Source organism: Aedes albopictus, chromosome 1, assembly GCF_035046485.1.
Source record: "Aedes albopictus strain Foshan chromosome 1, AalbF5, whole genome shotgun sequence".
In the NCBI taxonomy this organism is placed as follows: domain Eukaryota; kingdom Metazoa; phylum Arthropoda; class Insecta; order Diptera; family Culicidae; genus Aedes; species Aedes albopictus.
In genome coordinates this window covers 101,885,920-101,906,150 of record NC_085136.1, presented here as the reverse complement: position 1 = coordinate 101,906,150, position 20,231 = coordinate 101,885,920, and the positions used below count along the sequence as shown (strand labels likewise).

Below are 20,231 nucleotides of genomic sequence, written 5' to 3'. Positions count from 1 at the left end.
AATAAAATAAGATTACTCATTTTAAGAGACGTTTTCTCAGGTTTTGCCAAGTATTTTCCTTGGAAAATTCCTCACTGAAGATTCATTCAAGAACTACTAAGACATTACTCAAGTGATCTTATGAGAATTTTTCATGAGTATCCTTCTCAAATTCATACTGGGTTTAAAAAATTCTTTAAAAAACAATTGTTCGGGTTACTGTCTTCAAAAATATTCAGTAATACTTAAAGAAAGTCAATAAAGTTCCTTTCTGTTTATTTCAAAGATTTTTTTTTTCAATTGCTTATTATATTTCTTCAATTTTTTTTTAATATTTTTCCCACGAATACACTACCTAGTTCTTGGGATGTTTCTCCTGAGATTTCGTCTAGAACATTCTTTTCAAAAATCGACCAATGGATATTTAAGGTGAAACATCAAGAAATCCCATTGCAATTTTTCATACAAACTTTAGAACACAAATCTGACGAACGAAGCATCGAACCAAGCCGCACTTGATTATCCTGGCTTTGCTCACTTGCAAAAAGAGGCAGCTTTTCCAAATCGACTGCATTTGTTTACGAATTTTGAAGATTGGTGCTTTTGAAAACGTGAGTAGGGGTCCCAATCGGCCATTGTGGTAGCCATGTTTGTATTCTCTGAAGTTTCTCCTTAAGAAATGTTTTTGAAAAAAAAAAATAACGAAAGTTTTGCCGAAACGTCTTAGAACTCTTTTTCAGAAAGCATGAGTTGCGTTGATTCACGAATCAAAAGTTTATTCTTCATCCAGCAGTCCATTCCAGTTTAATGGATTTAATGGATTTCTTCAATAACGTGAAGAAAAAAAAATACCTTCACGCTCTCGCGGATTTGGCGCGAATTCATTTCCAGTATCGCGCGGATTTGGCGCGGATTCAAATTTAGCTCGCGCGGATTTTTTTCCACCCTTCTCGTAACAACCCTGTAGTTGCGTAGTCGTTCCCAACGGGGCCGGATCACAACGTCCGAGGCCATACAGTACAGGCCGTACAGTCGCATTTTTTTTGCGAAATAGAGTCCAAAAGTTTGGATGCGTCATAATATCCTATGGGATTTTGACGTTTCTTGGCCTTGTTGTTTACAAAATTGTTGTAAGAGTGAAAGAGAAAAAGATAATTTCATGCAGTGCCCTATTGAGGAGAGGAGAAATACACAGGCTCTGCAAACCTGAGCGTCTGTTCTCCAGAAGGAGCGGCCCACAACAGCGTCTGATTCCCATGTTAGAGTCGGCTGATCAACGTCCGAGCGTCCGAGTGCCAGGGAAGGGACTGTGCACTATGGTCCTCCGGAAAGTAGGGGGTTGCTGTCAGGCCCTGCGAGCCAGACGTAAAAAACATTGTAACGGAAAATCAGCAACAGAATAATACGAACCGAGACCGATGGCAACAACCCCAGCAAACAAAAAGGACTTGCGATTGGAAACTCGGCACGTGGAACTGCCGATCTCTCAACTTCATTGGGAGCACCCGTATACTTGCCGATCTACTGAAGGACTACGGTTTCGGCATCGTAGCGCTGCAGGAGGTGTGTTGGACAGGATCTGTGGTGCGAATGTTTAGAGGTAATCATACCATCTACCAGAGTTGCGGCAACACACGTGAGCTGGGAACAGCTTTGATCGTGATAGGCGATATGCAGAGGCGCGTGATCGGTTGGTAACTAGGGGCAAGACACTGTGAAATCCGGAGCAACTCTGAGCAATCCTGAGTAACTCTTTTTGTTCGAATCCATTCAGAAACGTCTCTACGAAACGGGAAATCGGGCAAGACTGCTCGAGTCTTCACTGATATCAGGCAACACTTTGGGAAAACCAGAGTGTTCCAGATCTATTCAGAGGAATTCTGAGCAATACTTCGGTTTCGATAACAGAGTTACTCTCGCCGTATCTGTCTTGCCCCTAGGTTGGTAGCCGATTGACGAAAGAATGGGCAGGTTGACGATTAATGGCCGATTCTTCAACTTCAGCATAATAAACGTGCACAGCCCTCACTCCGGAAGCACTGATGATGACAAAGACGCATTTTACGCGCTGATCGAATGCGAATGCGATCACTACCCAAGCCACGACGTCAAGATCACCATAGGAAACCTAAACGCTCAGGTAGGCCAGGAGGAATTCAGACCGAAGATTGGAAAGTTCACCGCCCACCAGCTGACGAACGTAAACGGCCTATAGGCGTATACGTCTAATTGATTTCTCCGCCTCCAAAAACCTGGCCATACGTAGCACCTTTTTCCAACACAGCCTCGCTTATCGTTACACCGGAAGATCACCACAGTAGACGGAATCTCAAATCGATCACGTTCTGATTGACGGACGCACTTCTCCGACATTATCGACGTCAGGACCTATCGTGGCGCTAACATAGACTCCGACCACTATCTGGTGATGGTCAAACTGCGCCCAAAACTTTCCGTCATCAATAATGTACGGTACCGGCGACCGTCCCGGTACGATCTAGAGCGACTGAAGCAACCGATGTCGCTCAGAACCACGAGGTCGCGTTGCCAGACGAGGGCGCGCTCGATGAGGCCCCTCTAGAGGTCTACTCTGCCGTTCTACGCATATTTGTCCCATGTTATATGGGATTCCCATATAACATGGGGCAATTGGGCGTAGAACGGCATTGCTGGAGTACAGGGAAAGCAGCCATCAACGACGCAACCGAAAGCATCATCGGGTACGTGGAACGGAATCGACGAAACGAATGGTTCGACAAGGAGTGTAGAGCGATTTTGCGTTGCGTGGTAACGGAGTAATTCGTAGATTGCATACTGGAAGTTGACATGTTAAGCCTTTAATACTGCTATTCTAATTGCTTATGGAATGCTATTTGGGAAGGAACAGCAATCCAATCAGAGGTTGAAGTAAAAAAGACATGAAAACTTCCATTGCCGGCCACGCCCATCTTCTCCGTTACAAGGATAGGAAAGGATGTGATGATATGACACCTACTTATGAAAGGCCAGCGACTCACCGGCGCCCCCATAGGTGTCAAGGAGTTGGATACTTGAAATGGGTTGATTTGGAATTCACTATAAGCGAGTGATGCGACAAGATTTAGTTGCGTAATTGTATTTGTATCATGTAGATGTGTTGGTCTTGGGTGTAAGTGTTTTAGTATGTTTAAACACCAACGTTGGGAGTGACTAAGCTAAGAAATTTCGTCACTCCATGGGCCTTTCTGCTCCTGGGATGGGGCACAGGCATTTACACTGTGTCCTGACTAACAAGCCTAGGCTTAAGCCTGCTTAAGCGCCATTGATCGCTCTCTGAAACGATAAGAAATACGTTATATGGATGGGAAGGGATAGTAGGGAAATGGATGGTATCTATTTATCGAGATGCCAGCGACTCACCGACGCTCTCGTAAATAGAAAATGGAATTGGATTTTTGAACGGAAATAGTCTGGAATTCAGTATAATTAGGAAATACTATTGGATTATTACGAAATTATGTGTAGTTTTTAGTAACTATACAGCAAGAACTTACCAAATGAGAACACCTTGAAATATTTCTAAAACTTTCATTTTACAAATTCAAATATAAAATCTCATACGGTTGATAAACGGTTCATAATACGCCATATCGACAAATGGATAGAAAATAGTAGATGTAAAAGGAACATTCTCACCAATTCCAAAACAACTTCGTCGTCTACGGCAGAAGTCCTGGCAATATAGACATGAGCCATCAATCCATGATACGCGGGAAACAGTTGGGCTGAGATTTTCTCGTTGCACTGGTTGCCCTTTCCGGTCGTCTCAAGAATGGATCTGGAACCAATTTTCCCAGCACTATGCAACACTATGCCGTCGGTCGTTCACTTGCTTGATCCAATTTATCACGATCACCTTGTGTTACTCCAAGGAGTGTAGAGCGATTTTGGAGGAGAAAAACGCAGCACGGGCGATAATGCTTCAGCAAGGAACTCGGCAGAACGTGAACCCAAAAAATAAAAATAAATAGAAAGAATGCCACCTCTTGCGTCAAGACAAGTGGCGCTCTCTAAGCGTATCAAGGTGGAAGCTCTCTGTTACAGTGTTCGTGATTTGTTACAAGAGAAGGTGGTGTGCATGTGATTTGGTATCCGCATACAATCAGTGACTCACACAACCGCATGAAGGTTGAACTTACATCCGCAGATATCGCTGCGGTAGTGACCACCCCCCCCCCCCCCTCCCCCCGAGCATCAGCGAAGTGGGCGTTCTTGATTTTCTTATTCCTTGGTGGAACCCTAGGGGCAAGACAGATACAGCGAGAATTCCTCTGGATAGCTCTATGGATCACTCTGGTTTTCCCGAAGTGTTACCTGATATCAGTGAAGACTCGAGCAGTCTTGCCCGATTTCCCGCTTCGTAGAGACATTTCTGAATGGATTCTAACAAAAAGAGTTGCTCAGGACACACAGGATTGCTCAGAGTTGCTCCGGATTTCACAGTGTCTTGCCCCTAGATGGAACCTTACAAACAGAAGCGGAAGCATCAGACCCGCCTCTTCCGAGGGGAAAAGCGCCACCTGAAAGAACCTGAGTGCGAGGAAATTTGAACTGTGCGGTGCCATTCTCAAGAAACATGGAAGTTCTACCAGAAGCTCAACGCATCCTGCAACGGCTTCGTGCCGCGAGCCGGAATATGTATGCAGGGATAAACGACGGAGGTCTCTTGACGGACGGACGGTGATCGAAAGGTGGAAGCAGCACTTCGACGAGCACCTGAATAGCGTTGAGAACGTAGGCATGGGAGACCACGGCAACGTTGGGAACGGCGCAGTATCATAACGTCCGAGGCCATAAAGTCCCAGGACTTTATGGCGCATTTTTTCGGGGCATAACGTCCGAACTTGCAGATACGCCACGAAGTCCAAGGAAAGAAGGCACATAGGGGATTCTGGGGTAATACGCACCACTTAAGGAAGATGCGTCCAAATGCATATAAAAAGGCAATAATTTATTGGTTTAATGTATGCATTGATTGCATATACTTTCATTCTAAGAGAAACCAAACAAAATGTCAGCCTTAATACAGTTCAGCTCTTGAAAATAACGTTTTTTGTAAAGACTAACATTACGGCTTCGTGTGTTTATGCGGGGCAGTATGCACCCTTGCTCGGGGTAAAATGCACTACAACAATGGGGCAGGATGCACTCAAACAAAGGGGCAAGACGCACCACAACATTGAGGCAAGATGCACCGTCGAGTTTAGAAATCTTTTTACTTCTTAGACAAAATGCATGTTTTATAAGGTTTTAAGACAAACAATAGCTCAATTTAGTTTGCGATTACTTGCAGACCACTCATAGATATTATTACAGCTTGTTTTCTATAGGTGCGTTTTGCCCCAACCAATGGAGTGCATATTGCCCCAATCAATAGCAAAAAATAAAATAGTTTAAAACATATAATTTACGTAGATTACTGTTTAAGTTATTTTTCCTCTGCTTAGCATTGCCCTCAATGAACTGAATAAACACAACAGCATTAGATGTTTGGTTGGTTTTCAACATCAAATCATTCGACAAACGATCGGAAAAATTACATCAGAATCGTGCTTTTCAATTTTTCTCACTAATTACGTAACGCAGATATGTAAAATTTTCCAGATGCTCATTTATTAAGACGTTCTATTAGACTGATAAGGTTTCAAAGCTCTAAAACCGATAATCCCTGAAAAACAAAGAGGGTGCGTTTTGCCTCGACAGTGCGTATTACCCCAGATGCCCCTACAAATTCAAAACAATGCAGTGCCCTATGCGGCAGCTTCACGATACTTGCTAGGGGCAGGACACGCAAGGGGAATAACACTAAACTATATTCACACTCCACATCTTTGTCAATTGCCAAGAATGCCATCATAAATTTCGCAAAAATATAGCGTTTGTCAAAAAAAACACTTCCGGCTTGATTGCTTGAACAGTGTGATTACCTGGGCAGTGGTTGACAGTTTAGCTTGGCTGTATATTAAGGTATACATAATCAAAACAAAATCTTTGCAATTCTACCAGATTATTAGGGCTATGAATTTCTTTCTTCAAAACAAACTTCCATACACCTTTAATCTCATATCATTTGTGAGAAAGTTCTTCCAATTGTCCTTTATTTATGTTGTTTTTTTTTCGTTTTGTTTCAATTTGTTCCGTATCACCATCCGCCATTGCTATAATCCCAACCATTCGCACAGTTGACTATGCAGATAGTTGCTCATGCATTTTATAGATAACTTTTCGTGCCGTATTTTCCCGAACTCATGCGATTCCGAAATCTCAACAGCCCTTCGACGCCATCGCGCGTCGAATCGAAAGCTAAAACTTCTGAGTTTCCAAAGATCTTTGATTGTTTCTGATACGGGCTTTTCATTGTTGTTTATATGGCAACAGAAGGTTCATAAGTTTAATAATACTATCACTTGGTTGGTTTTCATTTTCTAGTTTTCACTGGTGATTTTACAAACTGCGGGATGATGGAAGAGTTTTGTTTAGAGATAGTATTCGTATCAAACTATCGCAATGTAGAAATGCCTCCAATGCAGTTTTCCATTGCATTGGCGTTGCGAGGATGGTTTTCGGCAGCCGAAAAATGAGCTTCTATTCGTAAATGTGAAACCATTTGAGAAGGGATGTATGAAAAGAGAAAGCAATTGTTTTTTTTTTTCTTGTGGAGGGCGGAAAATCTAAAAATTTCTGATTTAGGATTCATTCTAACAGGGTTGGTACTGCTTATCGGTCTAACTATGTGTCAATTTATCTCCTTGATTTTGAGTAGAAGAACAATCAAATTAGCTTTTTTGTTTATTTTCTGCAATTAGGATACATTTAACACTATGTAAAACATGCCATTTTGAATTCCTAGTTAATGCGTTAATGTTAGATTTGACTAGATTTTGTTTCGTTCTTGTTCTTACTATAGTGAGTGCGTGCTAGCTGGGCGCAGATACGACTTGACCCCGTTTGGCGTTATATTTCATAGTTACACAAGTTTGCGTATGCTCATTTTGATGTATATTGATTGTTCACCAAGGGTCATGACATAAATCCATAACTACCTAGGGGCACGACAGATATAGCGAGAGTAACTCTGGAATTCCTCTGGATAGACTGCCCGATTTCTCACTGGTATCAGACAACACTTCGGGCTTGGGACAAGACACTGTGCTGGAGAGTACATTTTCCTTCACAGAGTTGCTCAAAATTTCTCCGGATTGCTCCCGTTTTTGCTTGGGTGTTGCCTGATTCATCGCAAAATCAGAACAATATTGCCCGATATCTCGCCTTTCTTGCAGTTTTAGGAGTGTTTTTCAACAAATTTCGTCGATCATTGGTGAAAAAAGTTACTCAGAATTTCTCAGAGTTACTCTTGTTTGCACAGTGTCTTGCCCCTAGACTTCGGGAAAACCAGAGCTATCCAGAGGAATCCTGAGCAACACTTCGATAACAGAGTTACCCTCGCTGTATCTGTCTTGCCCCTAGGTTACGTCCTATTCGTTTCTGGTAGTTCTTGTTATCCGCAAGTAGTTCTTCTCCTTGTTGCTGTTGAGTTAAACAATTCAGTTCAGTGTAGGTTGGATTGGGATGAAGCTAGGGGCAAGACACTGTGAAATCCGAAGCAACTCTGAGCAATCCTGAGTAACTCTTTTTGTTCGAATCTATTCAGAAACGTCTCTATGAAGCGGAAAATCGGGCAAGACTGCTCGATTTTTCACTGGTATCAGGTAACACTTCGGGAAAACCAGTGTGATCCAGAGCTATCCAGAGAAATTCTGAGCAACATTTTGATAACAGAGTTACTCTCGCTGTATCTGTCTTGCCTCTAGTCGAGAACCTTTTGAACCCAAACAATCAGTTATTGTTTACATCGCATATAAATACGCCTAAACATGAGTATTCGTAAACCAACAAATAACAATATGACGACTGTTGTACGTCCTTGTTTAAATTTGTCATTCCTAATCACAGCAGGTCAATGTTATGTAGTCTGGATTTTCTTCGCAGAACATAACACCAAACGGGGTAAATCCGCCGGAACATATGGGCTAAACAACCATTTAGGTAACGTCGATTATCTACTGCTATGCTAACTGTTCGCAATTGCTAAACTAAAAACTAGTGCGCCCATCTACTACCACCTAAATTAAACCTACCTCGCAAAATAGATTAACTTTTTTTCACAGAGAGAAAAAAATACCAATAGGAAAAAAAACAGACTCAGTAAAGATTTAAAAAATGAACAAGTTGAGAGCTCTAGAGCGAGTGTCTATCTCGAGAGAAATCTCCCAAACAATAATTGTCAGTTTCTCCTTCAGTAACGAATGGCCTCATCTTTGGCGTTCACAAAAGTTGCTACTATACCTATTAGCTATCATAGAAAAAGTGGGTGTGTGAGAGAGAGAGGGGGAATTAGAAAACAGGACTATCACCTACTAAATTGCCTACACCACCGTCGTCTGGACTAGACGCGCAATCGCTCTATTTCGAGGTGAAATCAGGCCAATAGTTAATGTAGTACCGATGGGTGGTACCCTCGAACAGACGATCCAGCCAGTTGGGCAGCCCATCGAGGAGGTTCTCCTCCAGCAAGATCTTCGGCTCGGAGATGTCGGACGTGCTGGTCTCCGAGTCGGAGCTGTCCATCCCCAGGAAGGCACCGGCTTCCGGGTCCGAGGGCATCGTGCTCAGCTGCCGGGTCATCTTCATCATGCGCTGGAACGGGAAGTGTGCGGGGAAACAAAATATATAATTATATAAGGTACAATGTGTTTTAATATCAGTGTGAAGATTAAGACAGAATAGATGTCCTTAAATACGGTAAAGGCTGGGTAGCGCGCACCTGAATTAAAAGAATATACCTTATTGAGGTATTTGAAAAATAGAATAGAAGTGGTTTGCGAGGAAATGGAACTGCTGTGCCGTTCACAAGAAACACGGAAGTTCTACCAGAAGCTCAACGCATCCCGCTAAGGTTTAGTGCCGCGAGCCGAAATATGCAGGGATAAGGACGGGATCTTTCTGACGGACGTGAGGTGATTGAAAGGTGGAAGCAGCACTTCGATCAGCACCTGAATGGCGTGGAGAACGTGGGCACGGGAGACCGTGGCAATGGAAATGACGACGCCAGTGCAGCGGAAGATGGAAATGAACCAAATCCCACGCTGAGGGAAGTTAAGGATGCTATTCACCAGCTCAAAACCAACAAAGCAGCTGGTAAGGATGGTATCGGATCGCAGCTGAAATCATCAAGATGGGCCTAGAAAAGTTGGCCACCTGTCTGCATCGGCTGATAGTCAGGATCTGGGAAACCGAACAGCTACCGGAGGAGTGGAAGGAAGAGGTAATCTGCCCCATTCACAAGAAAGGCGACCATTTGGAATGTGAGAACTTCAGAGCAATCACTATTTCAAATGCTGCCTACAAAGTGCTATCCCAGATCATCTTCCGTCGTCTGTCACCTAAAACGAATCAATTCGTGGGAAGTTATCAAGCCGGCTTCATCGACGGCCGGTCGACAACGGACCAGATCTTCACCGTACGGCAAATCCTCCAGAAATGCCGTGAATACCAGGTCCCAACGCATCACCTGTTCATCGACTTCAAGGCGGCATACGACAGTATCGACCGCGCAGAGCTATGGAGAATCATGGACGACTTTTCAATTTCGCCCTGGAAGGAGTAATGCGTCGAGCCGTTACGATTTTTACGAAATCCGGCCAATTTCTTTGCTTTGCGGACGACTTTGCGACTAGATACCGCTAGAACATTTGCAACCGTGGCAGAACCATCCAACCCCACTCACCTTGGCACCCCGGTTCGACTCCGGATGTTTGGCGTGGTACATGCAGAAGTACTTCCGGTGCCCGTTGAGCGCTATGACCGTCCCGATGCAGTTCCTCGGGTTGATCTTCATCTCCCGGGACTCGGACAGCGATAGCCTCAGGAGTTCCGCATACCAACCGATTCCCTTCTCGATGAGCATGTGGGCGAACATGAGGGTTTTGTTCCTACGGGTGTATAGAGGAAAAATATGTATTTTGGAAATCACGGGGAGAATCGTGAAGATCGTCATACTTCCGATAGGGCCACACCGCTTTGTGGAAGGCCGGAATCAGCTTGTTGCGAGACTGCATGTCCGTCAGCAGGACGATCGTCCGGCAGCCGGGTTTCAGCAGCCGGACCAGTCCGTTGTACTTTTCCGCGCGCAGCTCATGCAGACGCAACTCCGGAACGTAGTTTTGGACTTTTCCTGTGAAGAAAAGGTTTCTTAGAAGATACGTTCTCAGCAATGTTAGCCGGAATCACGTACCGTTTTTATTCTCCGGCGATTTGGACTGCTTCTTCTGGATGTTTTCCTCCTCGATCCGGACCAGGTAGGACATCAGGTAACCGGCACCGAGGATGAAGGCAATTGTTCCCACCACGGACAAAGCCGGCAGGATATGTTCCTGACCGAGGTTCTCGGTCATGTATTCGAACGCCAGCAGGACCTTGTTCAGGATGCGGATCACCAGTCCTTGGGCGTGCTCGTCTAGGAGGTCCTGTGAAAAATAACAAAACAAAAAAATACCTATTAGAAGACGAAACAAAATTCGCCGGGGCCCTTAGCGAAGTGGCTACACGTTCACTTCATAAGTGGATGGTCATGGTTTCAATCCCAGCCCCGGCACTTGCAATTTTTCGTCAGCTGCTCTTCCCCCCGAGAGCGCCTGATACCTGACCCTCTTCTGAGCATATGCTCTAACGGACCCGGAAACTTGGATATCGGCTAACGGCAACTCATAATGGACCCCCGATCGGACTGGAAAAGGAACAAGAGCCACACACAACATCCTCGTGGTTATCGTTCTACCATGGACACGGTAGAAAAGTGATAGCAGCGCAAAGGCATCCAGTTCGATATAGTGGATACACAGTAAACTGTAGATCTTTAATGTTCTGTACGGCCTGCAAGTACTGTGGCGAAACACACTGGTTTGGGATACCACAGCACTTGTTAGCCGGTACGAATTCCGTAGCTTGGATACACGGTGCCGGGACATGGGATCTGTCCCGCAGAACTGTGTGACTGCTGTGAAACCTAGTAGTTGCTGTCATTGCATATTCACTGTTGACCTTCGTGCAGCGGGCGCAGTCAAATCTCACTTGAGTTCTATTCATACAACCTGACAGAACTCTTTCTCAACGTATCGAACGATCTTGTTCCTCTCTACCACTGCACAATGGGTCCAGAGCCGTATTTACGAAGACAAAAATGTTTGTGCCTGAACAATAAGTTTTAGGTACATGGTGTCTTTGGGAAAGTTTCTTCATATTTTTCGACCTTTTTTTCTCGTCATTGTGAAATTAGGGTGGTCCCGATAGTTTAGCTGATCCAAACATTTGCTTTTGAATAGTTTTAAGTACGCTTACAAAATGTTCTACAAAGTTGTAAAAGAACGTATTTGGAGCAAGTTTGCCGAAGAAACCATTATTCTATCTTTTATGGTTCTCAAACATAAGGCACGGTAAAGGCTGCGCAGTTCAGATCCCATTGTGATCCACTAGCCTCTGCCCAGCAACTCCTATCCCTACCTCCACGCGGTACCGGCCGGAAACTATGAGCAACCTTAGGGAAGATCGGGTAACCAACCCCGGTGGGAACTTTGGTCGTAGGCTGACAGGGAAGGGGGGGTTTGCTTCGGCAAACCTGAGCGTCTGTTCTCCAGGAGGAGCGGCTCACAACAGCGTCTGATCCCCATGTTAGGGGCGGCTGATCTACGTCCGAGTGCCAGGGAAGGACTCTAAGCTCAACTGTGCACTATGGTCCTCCGGAAAGTAGGGGGTTGGTGTCAGGCCCTACGAGCCAGCCGTAAAAAACCATTGTAACGGAAAATCAGCAACAGAATGATACGAACCGAGACCAACGGCAACGACCCCAGCGAACAAAAAGGACTTGCGATTGGAAACTCGGTACGTGGAACTGCCGATCTACTGAAGGACCACGGGTTCGGCCTCGTAGCGCTGCAGGAGATGTGTTGGACAGGATCCATCGTGCGAACGTTTAGAGGTAATCATACCATCTACCAGAGCTGCGGCAGCTCACGCGAGCTGGGAACAGCTTTCATAGTGATGGGTGATATGCAGAGGCGCGTGATCGGTTGGTGGCCGATCGACGAAAGAATGTGCAGGTTGAGGATCAAGGGCCGATTCTTCAATTTCAGCATAATAAACGTGCACAGTCCACACTCCGGAAGCACTGATAATGACAAAGACGCATTTTACGCGCAGCTCGAACGTGAGTACGATCGCTGCCCAAGCCACGCCGTCAAGATCATCATAGGAGCTTTAAACGCTCTGGTAGGCCAGGAGGAGGAATTCAGACAGACGATTGGTAAGTACAGCGCCGAACGAAAACGGTCTACTACTCATTGATTTCGCCGCATCCAAAAATATGGCCATACGTAGCACCTGTTTCCAACACAGCCTCCCTTATCGTTACACCTGGAGATCACCACAGCAGACGGAATCTCAAATCGACCACGTTCTGATTGACGGACGGCACTTCTCCGACATTATCGACGTCAGGACCTATCGTGGCGCCAACATCGACTCCGACCACTATCTGGTGATGGTCAAAGTGCGCCCAAAACTCTCCGTCATCAACAATGTACGGTACCGGCGACCGCCACGGTACAACCTAGAGGGACTGAAACAACCGAATGTCGCCTCAGCATACCCGCAGAACCTCGAGGCCGCTTTGCCAGACGAGGGCGAGCTCGATGAGGCCCCTCTAGAGGACTCCTGGAGTACAGTGAAAGCAGCCATCAACGACGCAGCAGAGAGCACCATCGGGCACGTGGAACTGAATCGACGGAACGAATGGCTCGACGAAGAGTGCAGAACGGTTTTGGAGGAGAAGAACGCAGCGAGGGCGGTAATGCTGCAGCAAGGGACTCGACAGAACGTGGAACGTTACAAACAGAAGCGGAAACAGCAGACCCGTCTCTTTCGGGAGAAAAAGCGCTGCCTGGAAGAAGCGGAGTGTGAAGAAATGAAACTGCTGTACCGTTCCCAAGAAACACGGAGGTTCTATCAGAAGCTCAACGCATTCCGCAACGGCTTCGTACCGTGAGCCGAAATATGCAGGGATAAAGACGGAGGTCTCTTGACGGACGGACGTGAGGTGATCGAAAGGTGGAAGCAGTACTTCGATCAGCACCTGAACGGCGTGGAGAACGTAGGCACGGGAGCCCACGGCAACGGAAGGAACGACGACGCCAGTGCAGCGGAGGACGGAAATGAACCAACTCCCACGCTGAGGGAAGTTAAGGATGCCATTCACCAGCTCAAAACCAACAAAGCAGCTGGTAAGGATGGTATCGCAGCTGAACTCATCAAGATGGGCCCAGAAAAGTTGGCCACCTGTCTGCATCGGCTGATAGTCAGGATCTGGGAAACCGAACAGCTACCGGAGGAGTGGAAGGAAGGGGTAATCTGCCCCATTCACAAGAAAGGCGACCATTTGGAATGTGAGAACTTCAGACCGATCACTATTTTGAATGCTGCATACAAAGTGCTATCCCAGATCATCTGCCGTCGTCTGTCGCCTAAAACAAATGAGTTCGTGGGAAGTTATCAATCCGGCTTCATCCACGGCCGGTCGACAACGGACCAGATCTTTACCGTACGGCAAATCCTCCAGAAATGCCGTGAATACCAGGTCCCAACGCACCACCTGTTCATCGACTTCAAAGCGGCATACGATAGTATCGACCGCGCAGAGCTATGGAGAATCATGGACGAAAACGGCTTTCCTGGGAAGCTGACTAGACTGATTAAAGCAACGATGGACGGTGTGCAAAACTGCGTAAGGGTTTCGGGTGAACTATCCAGTTCATTCGTATCTCGCCGGGGACTGCGACAAGGTGACGGACTCTCATGTCTACTCTTCAACATCGCGCTGGAAGGTGTGATGCGTCGAGCCGGGCTCAACAGCCGGGGAACGATTTTCACAAAATCCGGTCAATTTGTGTGCTTTGCGGACGACATGGACATTATCGCTAGAACATTTGGAACGGTGGCAGAACTGTACACACGCCTGAAACGCGAAGCAGCAAAGGTCGGACTGGTGGTGAATGCCTCAAAAACAAAGTACATGCTGGTAGGCGGAACCGAACACGACCGTATCCGTCAGGGTAGTAATGTTACGATAGACGGGGATACTTTCGAGGTGGTGGAGGAATTCGTCTACCTCGGATCCTTACTGACGGCTGACAACAACGTGAGCCGTGAAATTCGGAGGCGCATCATCAGCGGAAGTCGGGCCTACTACGGGCTCCAGAAGAAACTGCGGTCGAAAAAGATTCACCCACGCACCAAATACACCATGTACAAAACGCTAATAAGACCGGTGATCCTCTACGGGCACGAGACATGGACCATGCTCGAGGAGGACCTACAAGCACTCGGAGTTTTCGAGCGACGCGTGCTAAGAACGATCTTCGGCGGTGTGCAGGAGAACGGTGTGTGGCGGAGAAGGATGAACCACGAGCTCGCTGCACTTTACGGCGAACCCAGCATCCAGAAGGTGGCCAAAGCCGGAAGGATACGGTTGGCAGGGCATGTTACAATAATGCCGGACAACAACCCTGCAAAGCTGGTGTTTGCAACGGATCCGGTTGGCACAAGAAGGCGTGGAGCGCAGAGAGCACGATGGGCGGACCAGGTGAAGCGTGACCTAACGAGCATTGGGCGCGACCGAGGATGGAGAGCGGCAGCCACACACCGAGTATTGTGGCGTACTATTGTTGATTATGTCTTGTCTTAATGATGTTGAACAAATAAATGTATGTATGTATTTGCGGACATCTCCACTCGGGAAGCACGTTTTGGCCTTGACTATGCTTGATCTGCTATGCATTAAGCCTTTGGCAGAAGATAAAGTGATACCCCTGGTAATGAATTATGATAGCTGCGTGGTCACTAAAAACGTGCAAGAAAACCGGGTCCTAGCGTAGCACAGTGTTCGAAATCGATGATTTTACGATCAAAATTAAATAACTTTTTTTAGGTTAGTTCAAGAGAATTGGCGTGTTCTACAAAGTTTTTCTGCATGCTAAAAGGCGTCTTTTGATAAAATGTAATAAATGATTAATCCCCCTAGAAGTGAGATAAAAATTTTATTTTTTCGAAACATTTTTTTAGAGGTTTGACGTCTTCGGCAAAGTTGTAGCCCATGATAAGAGAACAAAAATTGTAGAACATGTCAAAGCTCCATCTCTTACGGTTTTCGAGATATGGAGCGTTTTGTGCGAAGTACCCCTAAAACTAGTTTTTTCAGTGTAGCTTCAACAGATAAAATCCTACTGTTTTGTGACCTTCTACAAACTTGTTCAAGACGTCAAAATACACATTTCTTCCAAAGATATTAAGTCATTATATCTTTGAACAAAAAAGTTATAGGCAAATTTATCATATTTTAAGGTGTACTTTCACCTTAAGTAACTATTTCCGGCGCAAAATGGCGCAGATGGCTCAGTCGGTAGTTGAAAGATTAGACTTTTTACTACCACTTGAGGGTGGAAACCCTCGTGGGCAATAGTGGGAAAGGTGGTTTAAATACATGACAAAAACTAATTATTTTGCCTGTAATACAAGAAAAATAAATAAAAAAATAATAATTTAGGATCCCGCAGTAATTTTTACTGCATTGCGTAATTTCCAGCAATATTTTACAACATTTTTGAGCATGATTTATCTATTTATTTACTTAAATTAGCGATAGTTTACGCCAAAGGTGCATTCGTGTCGTTTTTGAGCATTGTTTTTACCTAACAGAATATTTTCTTCATGCTTTTGAATTCATTTTGTTTACTATCTGATGATCAGGCAATTTCTGATAAAGTTACTTTAAAATTACCTATTTGAAATTTTTTTTGGGGGAAATATTCAAGTTATGTAGCGCTAGAAATAGGAAGAAGGAAATATTAAACAGTTCAAGATGTGCAACAAAACACAGAGTAGAATTTTTTTCATGAATTTATATTTATATTTGTATTTATGCTTTTTCGGTAATCCACGAGTTTCACTTACACCTGGGTAGCAATTGAAATATATCAGATATAAATCAATAAAATACAGGGTGTGAGAAATAATGCGATGGTTTTTTTTATATCAAATATTATTTTTAATCTCTTGACGTTAACTAATTACATGTTTTGACGTCCCATCGTCTGCATCATGAGTTGATTGAAGTATTTTTCATATTTTTAACAGTACTTTTCACAAAAATTGAGTTGAAAATATTTTTTTTATCAAATTGATCATTTGATATAAAAAGATCTACTTTATTTTCACCAGAAAATCGTCAAAATATGTATTGAAGCAGGGTTCCTGATTTCCACTTTTCATCTTCTTCCCCATTCGAAGACAGTCAGCAGCGAACGGTTGTCGCTTGAGTTCGTGTGTATGCTTGTCAGCGACGATAGCAAACTCCGGCGAACGGTGGGAAGCCACACTTGGAAATTATTCATTCGCCCACATTCGCATCGCAAGCGAATGCGATTCGTGAGTGATGCGATTGATATTGTGCATACGAATTATTGATGTTTTCGAATTATTTTCTTTGCTAATCTAGCATTTCAGCGACAATACAGTAAAAATGTATGCATTACTTGCAGAAATTCTCTTCTACTTATGATAATAGCCGCTTCGATCGCTCACCAGTATTCTTCACCATTCGCCATTCATTCATTCGCTTGCGATCCAAACTGCGACGAACGGCAACGAATATTCATGTCAAGCAGATGGCTCATCGCTTCCCACTGGTGATGGGGTTGCGTGTTTGATCACGACGATCCGTTTGCTGCATCTTTCTCGATTCGCTTCAGCAAAGAGGAGTGAATATGAATGGAGTGAGGCGAATATACCGATCCTTGTATTGAAGAATGTAAAATCACAACTACCTTAATAAGAACTGCAAAGGTATTTATTTAAACGCATTTGATATTCTAACCACCGTAGCCATTCAATCGTATGACTATTGGGTAGAGGGTAGGTAGTCATTCGTTTGGGCATAGATATGTTGTCATAAGTTTGAAGAAATTCAACACTTTTATTTAGAACTAGCTTTAGTTATAACTCTCGGGAACAATATTTTGTCCTTATGTTTCAATTTTTAGTGATAAAAACTCACTGGTTTTTGTAAAAACGTTGTAAACTATTGGCGGAAGAAACACAGTGCAGTAAAAATTACTGCGGGCTTCTTAATTATTTTTTTAAAATTTATTTTTCTTGTATTATAGGCAAAATAATTAGTTTTTGTCATGTATTTAAACCACCTTTCCCACTATTGTCCACGAGGGTTTCCACCTCCAAGTGATAGTAAAAAGTCTAATCTTTCAACTACCGATTGAACCATCTGCGCCATTTTGCGCCGGAAATAGTTACTTAAGGTGAAAGTACACCTTAAAATATGATAAATTTGCCTATAACTTTTTTGTTTTAAGATATAATGACTTGACATCTTCGGAAGAAATGTGTATTTTGACGTCCTGAACAAGTTTGTAGAAGGTCACAAAACTGTAGGATTTTATCTGTTGAAGCTACACTGAAATAACTAGTTTTAGGGGTACTTCGCACAAAACGCTCTATATCTCAAAAACCGTGAGAGATAGAGCTTTGACATGTTCTACGATTTTTGTTCTCTTATTATGGGCTACAACTTTGCCAAAGACGTCAAACCTCTAAAAAAATATTTCGAAAAAATAAAATTTTTATCTCACTTCTAGGGGGATTAATCATTTATTACATTTCTAGATTGAGTTTAAATAAGGGCGAAACTAACATGAGAGAGTTCTCTTCATCGACTCTCTCTTCTGCAAATTAAAGTGACAAGATGCAAATTCAATCGAACTTTTTTACACTTAGACGCTAGATTGCATCGCAACCTAGCGATTTATGACCAAAAAGTTCAACAATACTTGCATCTTGTCACTTTAATTCGAAGAAGAGAGAGTCGATGAAGAGAACTCTCTCATGTTACTTTCGCCCTTATTTAAACTCAATCTAGATTTTATCAAAAGACGCCTTTTAGCATGCAGAAAAACTTTGTAGAACACGCCAATTCTCTAGAATCAACCTAAAAAAAGTTATTTAATTTTGATCGCAAAATCATCGATTTCGAACACTGTGCGTAGCCTGATTCCTGGTACTGGTTAGAGTCACGTATATTCTGGGCAGTTACCACGGCTGAGATTAAATACAGTAATGCTCTTTTTCTGCTAACCACATTGTAGAACTTCTTTTCGTTTATGTTTGACATCCGGTTTGTTCTTTCGTTGAACATTATCTATAACGACCCAATCGTTTCGCAAGAGCATTCAATCGCTGTACATGGGTGTGGAGAACATATTATGAGACATAGGTAATGACATAAATTATGTCAAAAAATCCAGAAAAACATGGAACATATGGTGAAATCTGTAGTTGTCAAGGAAAGGTACCTACCGTCACTTCCGCCTCGTACGTCAACGCCTCGGACGACCGCAACAGCCGCTGGATCGCACCGTCCAGCTTCTGCTTGGTGTTGTTGTACTGCAGCTCGTGCGTTTCGTTCTCGATGCTCCTGTTCAGCGATTCCATGGTAGCCTCGTGGACCCACTCGTACTTGATATGTTTGGCGTCCTTGCGCCAGATGATGACCACTTTTAGCATCGTCTCCTCTAGCTTGCTGTGCTCGGCCAGAGCACTGATGAACTCCGTTTGCTTTTCCTGGTAGATGTACGCGAAGCGGACCCGCTCCGGACTGTAGTTGGATTCCATGGCGATACGACGCATCGCTTGCCGGGCTTCGTCGTGCGTTGCGGTGTTCTCCGTGACCAGAACCACGCATAGCCGCTTCCGCGGGCGGTTCCATTCGGCTGGGCAGACACCTTCTAGCATGGCTTGCGAGGAGAGGCGTGGAAGAGCTAGGTATTTGTTGACGGAGATGATGTTGTTCAGCGTGGACGTCGGAATATCCGACATCGAGATGGACGCCACCGGACGGGTGGAATCTTCGTTAAAGATCAGCAGCGTGTCCAGCGAAGGATGCACCTGTGGGAAACGAAGGGGAAAGTCACATTAATACGTAAACGGCGATGTCTGATGGAAGCCTAGGAGGAATCCTGACAGAAATTCTTGAAGCAAACCCAGGTGGAATCAGGAATTCATGACGAAATCCTGCAAGAAATCTCTAGAGGAATTCCGGAAAGAATCTCTGAAAGAATTCCGGGAAGAAACCTGATGGAAACCTAAGAGGAATCCCCAGAAAAATGTACCTTGATGAAGAACTACAACCCAACTCACCTTGTACCGCTCCTGAATGTGTTGCGATTTGGGTGAGTTCAGCTGCACGAACCCGAATGCCACCCGTTCCCGGAAGTGGAACGCCGTGATCAGATAACGAAGCCGTGGCTGCGATCGGGGTTCCATGATCAAAGCTCGAACCCGGTTGTCGGACCAACCCTGAAGGAAACCATCGATCGATCCGTCGTCAACCGGGGGTAGCAGTTTGTACGGGAGCTTTTGCCGGATGAAATCCACGACCCGCTGCGTGTTGTACACACTTTCTTTGTACACGTAGTTGTGTCCGTCCAGAACCATTATAACGCAAGGCAACGAATGAACGCCCACCTTCCTGACCAGCTGATTCTCGTGGCCGGCGTTGATCGTCGCAAAAGTTACCCCGAACGGCTCCAGCGTATCGATCATCTTTTTGAAGGAATTGGCCGCCTTCATACAGGAGAAACACCAATCCGAGTAAAACATCAGGATCTGCGGCGTGTGGTGACTCTTCGGGACGATATTCGTCTCATAGTACTTCGACGTGATCGATAACCGATGGAACAGACTGATGTCCTGATCGTGGAAATTGAAATTGTGCCCGAAGAACTGCTCGAACGGATCCGGGAATCGCCCATAGCTGCTGTAGTCCGGACGTTCCTTGTACAGATGGGCATCCTCGTTTGTGATGCCGTACAGATCGTAGGCCTTCCGACGCTCCGAATCCGATAGCAACTCGTACGCTTGCTTAATTTCTACAAACTTCGTTTCCGCCTCCGGGTGGTCCGATTTGTCTGGGTGCCTTGAAGGATAGAAAAAATACAGACGAAATTAAGAATGTTTTGTCTCATTTTAACAACAAGAAGCACTAGCTTGCAACATTGAAGTTTTTTTTAAATTTTTTAACTCCTGATTTAATTTAA

General features: G+C 44.6%; 1 protein-coding gene across 1 annotated transcript; it reads right to left on the bottom strand.

Annotated features, from left to right (window-relative positions):
• Positions 1–6,084: 6,084 nt before the first annotated feature.
• Positions 6,085–20,110, bottom strand: LOC134285080 (dnaJ homolog subfamily C member 16-like; the record flags this gene model as incomplete). Its single annotated transcript, XM_062845120.1, is given in 6 exon segments — positions 6,085–8,715; positions 9,806–10,010; positions 10,078–10,252; positions 10,313–10,544; positions 18,493–19,080; positions 19,333–20,110. Coding segments are annotated over 6 exon segments (2,212 nt in total), but the record flags the coding sequence as incomplete, so codon positions are not given.
• Positions 20,111–20,231: the final 121 nt, after the last annotated feature.